At 45.3% G+C, this 10,182-nt stretch overlaps 1 protein-coding gene across 10 annotated transcripts in view; it reads left to right on the top strand.

Annotated features, from left to right (window-relative positions):
- Positions 1–10,182, top strand: part of DDB2 (damage specific DNA binding protein 2) — a 50,176-nt gene that overhangs the window by 33,254 nt on the left and 6,740 nt on the right. For 4 of the 10 annotated variants that reach the window (XM_090140904.1, XM_090140905.1, XM_031593417.2 and 1 more), the window contains 5 exons: positions 1,641–1,774; positions 2,907–3,090; positions 5,025–5,155; positions 6,920–7,111; positions 9,779–9,945. In XM_090140904.1, the coding sequence (XP_089997030.1) occupies positions 2,919–3,090; positions 5,025–5,155; positions 6,920–7,111; positions 9,779–9,945 (662 nt within the window). In that variant the 5' untranslated portion in view covers positions 1,641–1,774; positions 2,907–2,918. Of the gene's footprint in view, positions 1–255; positions 522–1,640; positions 1,775–2,102; positions 2,221–2,758; positions 2,806–2,906; positions 3,091–5,024; positions 5,156–6,919; positions 7,112–7,975; positions 8,122–9,778; positions 9,946–10,182 lie in introns of those variants that run through there. The other 6 variants (XM_090140906.1, XM_031593416.2, XM_090140907.1 and 3 more) reach the window with 6 other exon arrangements.

Below are 10,182 nucleotides of genomic sequence, written 5' to 3'. Positions count from 1 at the left end.
GCTGGGGCAGAGCTCACAGCGGAGCTGCAGGGCCGTGCTGGCCCCTCTCACCGCTTCCAAAAGTCCTCAGACCTGGCTCCAGGGACCGGCTGTGCGCTCGTGGTGATGTTTATTCAATCAGCAGAGAAAGGAAAGAGTGAGAGAGGGAAAAGGGTGCTATAAATCTGCACTCTTGCCTCTGGAGTCTCTTCCCAGTGGGACTGAAAAGGCTTGTCTGGTCCTTGAAGTTAATCAGTGTTAAGGTTTAAGCATAACTCTGTATTTCACTTAATATTAAAAAAATAACTTCTTTGGCATAGGTATTTCCTAATTCAAATATGAGATATAAACACCACTATCAAATTTATGTAGACTAATGGGGTATAGGAAGAGCAAAAAAATCTGCTATTCCTTAATACTCTATACCAGCGTTTACTCAGCTTTATGTTATACCAGTTGTGGTACAGATACCTCGTGCACTGAGCATCTGAGATAATGCTTTCCACATGGGGTCTGCCTGCCCCCAGCACTAAGTGGCAACGGTACTGTGTGACACTGCTGCTTTGCTCCTTTCCCTCCTTCCCTCTAAGGCTGGAATATTGTAATATGGTTATTACAATAGCAATATTTTTTTTATATTTTTTTTTTTCCTGGTCCAGGACAGCTTAGTAAAGATCATAGGCTAGAAAGAGGCCAGATAGCATGATGCTCATTCTCTTTGCTCTCTTTGGGATTGTATCTTTTTCCTTTTTTTCTTTCTTTTTTTTTTCATTCTTCTTTTTAGCAGAATGTAGGCTTGCTTGCTTATGCAGGCCAAACTCAAGTTGTTGTAATGGCACTCTTTACATCACAGTCAGACTAAAGTAGCCAAAAATGTTCGTGCTTTGGAAAAAGGTCCTGGCAACAAGGAGGCAAAATACCATCCAGTATTACAAATACCACAGAGATGACAGTTTTAGTCACAATATAGCTTTACCAGAGCTGGCAACAAGATGTCTTAATTCTGTGATAGAGAATTGAGGTCTGTAACTGACTGTATGTTGGACAGAAGGGATTGTGAAAACAAGCCTCGTACCCTGCCCGAGGGTAATTACACCCCTCTACCTTGGCTGCATTCAGGAGTTTGAAGAGTGTGAGAATATGCACACATGTGAGAATATTCTTTTAGAATTACTCCTTCCCTGGGCATCTCAGAGTGCCACACCTGCTCAGTGCTGGCACGCCGATACCAATTGGTGGCACCCTGGGCCGGTGGCGTGTCTTCTGTGCATGGTTTGTGATCTACTATTCTTGTCTTTAGTGAATAATGATTACAGAAATAATCTGATGACTCTCCAGAAAGAGCAAGCTCAGTGTTAGTAATTGATAGAAAATGCTAACCACGACAGCTCAGTGAGGAAACACAAGGGCTGCTGTGCACATTTGCTGTGTGGGGAAGCAAATGAACACGAGGATGAATGGGATGGGAAATGCACATCTCTGCTCAGATGAGCTGGGTCACAGCATCACAGCTTGCTTTGGGATTAATGCGTAGATCACTGAAAGCAACGTGAGGATTTCAGTGTTTCTGGCACAGAAATGTACCCCTTGTAAAGTATGTGAGAAACTAAAGATGTTCAGGTTTATGCCGTTTACTTGGTGATTTCTGATCAACTCCCCAGATCCCGGCCCTGATGTCGAGGCCCTGTGCAAACCTGTGGCAGCACTGCTGACTGCCATCAAGACAAGGAGGATATTTTTCTGCAACAATTTAATTTCCCGTAAACCAGGCCTTTGTGGCACCTGAGGAAAGCAGGTGAGGACTACTTTTAATTACTGCCATTGCTACTTCTTGGTGGTGGGCGCAGCTCTCAGAAGGGCGCTGTGCTGCTGAAGCGCTGTGTACGAGCTGGCGATGCCAGTCAGGTTGGTGTATGCCTTCAAAACCCGGTTGTGTTGTCTGCTGGTGGGTTTTTGTAGGTCATTCTGACAGCTGCAGGATGCCAGCAGCTAACACAGCGTTGTTGTGGTTCAGCAGAAAAGCCTGGAGATTGGCTCTTCGTCGTACTGCCGGCGAGCCCTGCTGAGCGGGGCCGAGGGGCTCCGTGGCCGCCGCCTCCGGGCCCCCGCTCCGCTGCCGGGGCCGCCAAGCCGCTGCTCCCCCCACCCCGCTCCCCGCCCCGGTTATGAAACCTCCGGGGAGGGGCCGGCTGCCGCCCGCCGTCCTCGGCGGCACCGGAGAAGGAGGCCGGGGGAGCGCAGGTGAGAGCGGGGCGGCCCTGGGGAAGCCCAGCGGTGCGGGGATGGGAACTTGCACTGCGGTTACCGCGGCCACGTCCGCGGCAGTCGCTCGCGACTCTTTAAGAAGTGCTCTGCGCCCATCCGCATCGAGGAGAAGAGCCGGGCAGGGCCCTCCGCGGTCTGTGGGCCCACGGCGAGGAGCTGCCGGTCGCGAGCGTGTCCAGCGCTCAGAGCAGGAGCCCGAGCCGCGTATCGGGCTGTGAGCGGCCGCTGGGTAGGAAGTGTCGTCTGAACACGTGGTGGAAAAGCAGTCAGCCTTGACCGGCTTTGTAACGGCTCTGATCTCTTTCTTAGCGGAATCTGGAGAGCTTGCTGTGAGCCACCAGAGAAACAGTCGGGCATTATGTGGTTGCACAGATGTACTTTATGCAGATCTGTGGGTTTCAGGCTAAAACGTTCTGTAGAAGCACATCTGTCAAAACATACTCTAGTGTTTTAGGATGCATTCGTTTTCATGTGGGAACAAAGAAGAGCTTATTCAACCTGTTCCTTTCCCCAGCAGTGCGCAACAAAAAGCTACTGTCATCCCGATGAAAGGGGCACCAGGTACAGTTGCTGCTTCCAGGCCACTGGGGTGTGCTTCGCGCCCGTTTTCCTCTGTCTTCTGTGTATGGCAGTCTTACCTTCCGTGCTTTGTTTGCTTTTAGTGGTCAGACAGAATGGCTCCAGTGAACCAGCCCAAGGACAAGAAGCATGAAAAGACACATGAGCATCGGTCAGAAGAGGCAAAATCGGCTGGGAAAAGGAAACTGGACTGTGAAGGACTAGAGAATGTGCCACTAGCAAAGAAATTGTTTTTGAGGAAAACATCCAAAGCCCAAGAGAAAATTGGTAACGTTTCCTCAGGTTCTTACTCCCAGCCAGATTTACCCTAAATCCCAGGCATTAACTAGCTGAAGAGAGAGGATGCCAAGAAACATGCTCAGATGTGAGTTTTCAGATAGGGCCATGTGTTGGAGGTATAACACGGACTGCACTGGGGTAGTACATCCTCCAATTGTCTGTCTAGTTGCACTGTGTCTTTGTACACAAATCTCGTTTTTGAGACTGTCCCTTGATAGAAGCCTGCTTACTGATAATACTGTCACAGCCCACTCCAGAGTGGTTAAGTTCCATGGAATTTCCAAATTAGCAGACATCTGCTTTAGTGTAGGACAGACTGACCTTGGCCACGTATCATTCTTTCTCCCATGTAGTTCTTAATGCAATTTCATGGTCGTAAGTTTGGTGTTCTACAGCATGCAGTCTAAACTGGCATTTCCACCTAATTCTTGTGTATTCTAACTTTCTAAAGTAAGAAGGTATACTAAATACTTTCTGCCTCTGTGTTCAGATTAGACTGGACAGAATTTCCACTAATCACTTCTCATGTTCTTTTTTTTTCCCTCTGATTTGTAACTTAAAGATGTCTTACACTTTTTATTGAAAGAGAGAGAAGTGATTAGGTTTGAAGATGGTGGGAAAATCTTTGCAGTAACAAAAAAGTTGTTTAGACTTCAGTTACTGTAAGGATTGATTTTTATATATGTATATATGTTGGAAAAAATATTTGTCTTTTTAGGACAGGTTCAGTTTCTTGCAATTGAAATTTGTTTTGAAAGGGTTTCTTATAGCAGATGCTAAACTGGCCTAGAATTTGTTCTTAATAACTTATCCTTTGAAATAAAACTGAATCTGAAAAAAACTCTCCTTCTGTCACCTTTGAAGAAGGATGTTAATTCTTCTGTGGGGAAAAAGAAAGGAATTACAATATCAATCCTTCTATTCCCATTTCAGCAGGTGTGACTTGTTGGCTCTGAGTTGGCATGTGAATGTAGAGGCTTAGTCTTGCACTTCTGCATTTCTTAGCTCCAGGGTTGCATTAAAGGATTTTGTTCAGGTTCTAATTGCACGGAATGAAACCTATGGCATCGGTCTTCTGTTTCTTCATTAGTGTCTTTAAATTAAAGTAGCTTTTTTGTTCCTTAAGAAAGGCATCTTTCCCATTTTTGACACCTAGATCTGTTGGAGTGTTACAGACAGTTGCCATGGGGATGATTAGATCACAGATGTGGGACTCGACAAATCTTGTTTTTGTGTAAAGGTCCCTGAAGATAAAACTTGGAACATGGACAGAATGTAGAAGCATGCTGTGCTCTCAGCAAAAACCACCCTGAACAGAAAGGTTTTCACGCAGTGAGGCGTCAGCAAGTCTATTATCAAAAACAAAACTCGCAGTGCTCTAGACAGACTGTATGAGCTACAGCACAGGCAGATAGAAAATTCTAATTCACAAACAGGCATTTCAGGAACTGCATGGGAAGTCATGTTGCTATGCTTTGGGAGTTTTCAGATGTAACATTTCTGACTGATCTTGTGCTATACACATGGGCTCATCCCCTCCCATCATGTATTTCCAGGTTGTTGGAGCTTTAGATAGATTCCAAGTATGAATCACTCAGGTTCTATACTGTCCCAGAGATGCACCATCTGAAGCTTTGCTTTCATCCTCTCTTTGTATTTCTGGCAAATCTTTGATGAGGAAAAGGAAGGTTTTACATGCAGAGGCACACACAGAGCTCTGGCAGCCTATGGGAAGCACTGGACTCCATAGGCTGCAGAGGCTGCTTGCAACTTAGACACGTTTTGAGTCTTTTTTCTTCTGGCTGAAGCTTGTCATAAATTTAACAGAAAATGCAGGTGTTTTCCCAGTTGTTCAGTGAATGAACACGATGGGCATTGGGCACTGGCTCTCAGTAACTTTTACTCATTTTCCTCTCTGGCAGGTTGGAATAGAGGTGGCACTGTGATGAAAAATACCAGAGCCTTTTTCCATCAGCCGAAGTGGCAGCGCAGCATTGTTCATTATGTCTACCAGAACATGCTGGGAGGCTCCATCCGGGCACAGCTCAGGCAGGTGAGGAGTTCCTCCTTCATGATACGTTAAACATCTCATCTCTGTACAAAAAAAAAAAAAATAATCTTGAACACAAGTGAGGAGACTTTAAAGAGGTTTATTGTTCACATACACACTTTGTGGCTCCAGATCTGGCATACTCTTGTGTTTCTTAGTCCTGTAAAATGCCAGTACTGGGATGGCTGTCCCTTTCAGTTGAGATAGCCTTGTTGCAACATTTTATCCTGTATTCATTCTGTGCTTCCTTTAATTACATTTAAACTTCGCTCACTACCATTTAGGTTATTGCACAGTGCTGCCTTTGCACACTGATGTAACTGTTTTGTCATGTTATTTTTGCGTCTGCTCTGCTTTGCTAATCATGTATAATTTAACATTGATTTCTCTTTTTCCCTCAAGTCCATAATCTTTTCCTAATTTTCAGAGTCACGCTCCTTTCATTTGAAAGTTAACTTTTTCTGTGGGAGGCATCTAGAATAGCTTTATATTTCAGATGATTTATCTATTTTAAGTATCAAAATGCTAAAGAAATGCCCATCATCACCCAAGCAGTACCTGTTCCACACCTGAATAACAATAGAGTTGTGTTATGGTTTTTCATTCTCTGTTTTGCTCTTGTTTGCTCTTATGCTGTATTGTTGTGCTTCAAGCAGTTTGGATGAAAGGCTATATTATTGTATCTCTAGGTGATGAATAACATTTTAGGATGTTCAGTGCAGGCATAGTCATCAGTTTCTTTTTCTGGTGGGAGATGTGTTCTCCTCCGTTGCGTCAGCTCCCACTATCAATACAAGCTGGGGAACAAAAGGAAACAGCATAGCCCTGCTGAAAAGGATTTGGGGGTAGTGGTGGATGGCAAGCTGGACACGAGCCTGCAATGTGCCCTTGTGGCCCAGAAAGCCAGTTGTATTCTGCACTGCATCAACAGAAGCAGGGTCAGCAGGTCGAGGGAGGTGATCCTGCCCCTCTACTCTGTGTTGATGGGACCTCACCTGGAGTACTGCATCCAGATGTGGAGTCCTCACCACAGGAAAGATGCAGACCTGTCAAATCACGACCAGACAAGGGCCACAAAAATGGTCCAAGGGATGGACCACCTCCCCTACATGGACAGGCTGAGAGAGCTGAGACTGTTCAGCCTGGAGAACAGAAGGCTCCAGGAGGACATGGGAGTGGCCTTTTTGTATCTAAAGGGGGGGCTATAAGAAAGAAGGGGACAGACTCTTTACCAGGGTTGTTGTGATAGGAAAAGGGAAAATGGTTTCAAACTAAAAGAGGGGAGATCTAGATTGGATATAAACATGTATTTTTTTACAGTAATGGTGGTGAGGCACTGGAGCACGTTGCCCAAGGGGGTGGTGGATGCCCCGTCCCTGGAGACATACAAGGTCCCCTGTTCGTAGCAGGGGAGTTGATCTAGATGACCTTGTAGGGTATCTTCCAGCTCAAATGATTCTATGATTCTCCCTTGTTTAATACTAGTTATCGTGCTATTTTAACTCAAATACTTAGCTCCCTGCACGTCATTTGAAGTGTGTATCTCTCATGTCTCTGTTATTTTCTGAGTACTATAGCTGATGTGGTTTTGTGTGGTCACAGGCTGCTTGCGTGGGGAACAATGTGTTCTCTTCACTGCACAGAGGGATTTAGTGTTTTGTGTGAGTGTGCTAAGGCTGGTGGTGATTAGGAATTATTAGCACTCTGCATTCAGAGATATTCAGGGATCCCTACAGAAGTTATTATTCTCTTCTATCTTTGTAACAGTGTCTACAGCTGCCCTTTCTACGTTCTCTGACCTCATACCGCCTTTTTCGAACAGCGAGTCCCTTTGACAGGAGAGTGACTTGCCTGGAGTGGCATCCAACACACCCCAGTACTGTAGCTGTTGGTTCCAAAGGTGGAGACATCATTCTTTGGGACTATGAAGTACTTACTAAAACCTGCTTCATAAAAGGGGTAAGTCTCTGGGTGTATGGAATGGGTAGGAACAGAAAGCTGAAGCACAACCAAATATTTGCAAAAATGACATCTGTTGTGAGATGTGCATAAAGGCCCAAAACTGAAATGGAGATTGAGGAGTGGCGTAACAATTGAAATGTACCAGCAAGTCATTCTTTAGTTCCAGGTTGTTCTAGTGCTAGGGAAGACAGAGATGTATTGATTGAATTCATAATGGAACAATACTTGGTGTGTGTTCAGTGAGAAAATAATTCAGCAATTGGCAAAATAGTAATTTTAAAGGGATGCCAGAAACAAGTACTCAAAGCAAGTCTGTCTTAGGTCTTCATCTTTCTCTGCTCATCTTTTATTCTGTGTCAGATGAAGGAAAAAACATCTTTGAGTGGAGAGAAACGAAGTCTCTTCACCTGAAGTGAAAAGCTGAGCTAGAATGGGTGGTTTACATAGCTGGCATGCCCACTGTTACTATATTCAGCCACTGTCATTCCTACAGGGACTTGAAGAGACTCTGAACTTTTGTCCTTTTGTAAATTAACATAGGTATATGCTGGGAGGGGATATATCCTTCAAGAATTCCAGGGTCATCTTTCTCTTTTTAATACTGTGGTGCCAGCCAGCCAAGGAATACATTACCTGGGGACTGGAGGAGTTACAGTTTTATTCTCTGGAGGGGCGGGTGTCCAGACAGCTGCCATGTGGGAAGACATGGTTGTTGGTATGGTTGTCTTTGCCTCCTGGAACGCTGTATTGTGTTTCATTGTTGCTGTTAAGAAATAACAGTGAATGCAGATTTAGAGAATGCACTTCCCTCCTTCCCCATCACTCAGTGGATTTTTCTCTTGTTCATCCCCTTCCTTGTAGATGGGAGCTGGAGGGGCCATCACAGGAATGAAGTTTAACCCTTTTAACCCTAGTCAGCTGTACACTTCATCAGTTGCCGGCAGTACCACCCTGCAGGATTTTAATGGCAATACTTCCCGGGTCTTCACCATCACCGAGAACTGGGAGTAAGAAACACAGCAATGTTTTGGGCTTCTGTGTCCTGCTGGCAGGAGCACTATAAAAAAAGAGAGAGAAAGGGAGATGCTGGACTCATATGTATATGGGAGCGGGGCTTCTTCTCCGTATACATCTCCTTTGTCCTCTAAACTTCAGTGCTGCTCTCTGTATTCCAGGAAGACTCACTCTCTTTATTTTCCTCTGAAATAGGGTGGTGGGTAGGAGAGAGCTTTTCTTCGTTAAGGGGAGGGCTGTAGATGCTTGCTTGCTTGCTACCTGTTAAGGGAGTGTGGGGTGTGCCAGTGGGTTTCTTCAGCTGTAAGTTCCATAACTCTGCCCTGGGGACCTTCTAACCTCTTGACCTGGTAGCAGTGCTGCTCACTGCCAGATGTTTTTTTTGCTGAGCAATCTCTTGTGCCCCAAGTACTTCTCCATTAACACCACTGCCTTCAAGTGGTGCATGTCATAAGGATCCTTCCGATTCATTACATCTAACTTTTGATGCTTATATAAAATGCCAAAACTAAGAGTCAGTGGAATGAGGAGATGAAATCTCTTGAGGCTATCCTATCTGCCTGTGCTTAGAATCACCCTCTCAGTCTATTCTGTGGAACCACGAGGAAGCCTAAACTCTTCAGTTAGTTAATTCTGTTCAGTGTTGAAAGCTAAGTGAGGAGAAATTGGGTTAGCCTTTACATTTCTACACCTAGCTATTTCTGGTAGCAGCTTTTGTGTTTGGTTTCCAATCTGGCTGTTCCAGCTGCAGTTTTGTCTTAAGACAGAAGGTGATCCTTAGTGGTGCTGAGATGACTAGCTAGGTGAACAAGGTGGGGCAGACTTTGTTCTGGACCCACCCTGGGACAGGATCTTGTACCCCAGTGGAATGCCTATCAGAGTAATGCCTAGATACACCATCCCTCTTCCACTACTGTGGAAGGCAGACACGCTCTGTAACTGGGCCTTTTTTTTTTTTTTGTCTCTGCTGGCCTCTTGACAGCTAATATTTACAGTGCATCTTTGTTAAATAGCTGCTGTATGAGCAGCAGTGTGACACTTGAGTACTAGAGTTTGGGGACTCCCAGTCAGCATCCTTGTTTTCTGTCTTTGTTTCTGTAGGGTTTCCACATTTCCTCAGAAGACAGGCTGGGAGAAAACAGCTCTGGCATGAGGTTCTTGTGCCTTGTAGTTAGCAGTAGGATTTCTCTTGGCACTACTCTTGTTTTTCCTGGGGATACCTTGAGTAAGACCAGATAAAGCACTGGAAGTAGCCTGTGGTGACCTGGTAAATGAAGACACTGTAAGAAAGCTTAATGCAGGGTTATCATAAGATTGTCTGTGGTTTCTGCATGTATTAGTGTTGTATTTTTCTTGTAATCTCCTAAGCTGATCTGAGTGAGGTGGTTCACTGCACATTTGTCCTGCACCCAATGCAGAGGAAGCAGTGCTGCTAATGAGGTTTGCAGCCCAAAGCAATTGGGCTGAATCTACAGATACAGAATGTATGTGCTTAGGTTGGAAACAGATCAGAAAGTTCTTGTGAGTGTCCCCTGCCAGAAAGCTGTGTGTTCTACTTAGAGAATTCTGCAGCGTGTTCCAGAAAGATGGGTTGTATTAAGATCTTTTCCACTCTAACCTTGATACCTTTTGGCTTTGTATGTATTCCAGAAGGGGCCAGGAGATTCTCTTGGAGACATCAAGTTCAGTCCTTATGAGGCAGTGAAGCTTTATGTGGCATCAGGGGATGGCACCCTAAGTCTGCAGGACCTTGAGGGCAGAGCGGTGCAGGTGATCTCCCGTGCCCCGGACTGTGGCCATGAGAACCATAATGTTTGGTGAGGAGGGAGCAGAGTGAGGTTGAATCTCTGCTCTGTAATGCTGTGTTAATGCTGTGGCTCTGGTCATGTGAATGTACACTTCTTGGCAAGTTTTAGGAGATTCTTGATATGAACTGGTCCTGTGAGGGAGCTCACAGGTAGGCTCCTGGGCCCCACTTCAGCCACTACAAGGATGGGTGATAAGCAAGGCAGCCACAAGGCTTTTAGCTTTTGCGGTAGCTGAGTACACTGCAT

This window comes from Phasianus colchicus, chromosome 5 (genome assembly GCF_987193195.1).
Source record: "Phasianus colchicus chromosome 5, bPhaCol1.hap1.1, whole genome shotgun sequence".
NCBI classification, from domain to species: domain Eukaryota; kingdom Metazoa; phylum Chordata; class Aves; order Galliformes; family Phasianidae; genus Phasianus; species Phasianus colchicus.
Note: the sequence above shows the minus strand (reverse complement) of the source record. Positions and strands in the feature narration are given on the sequence as shown.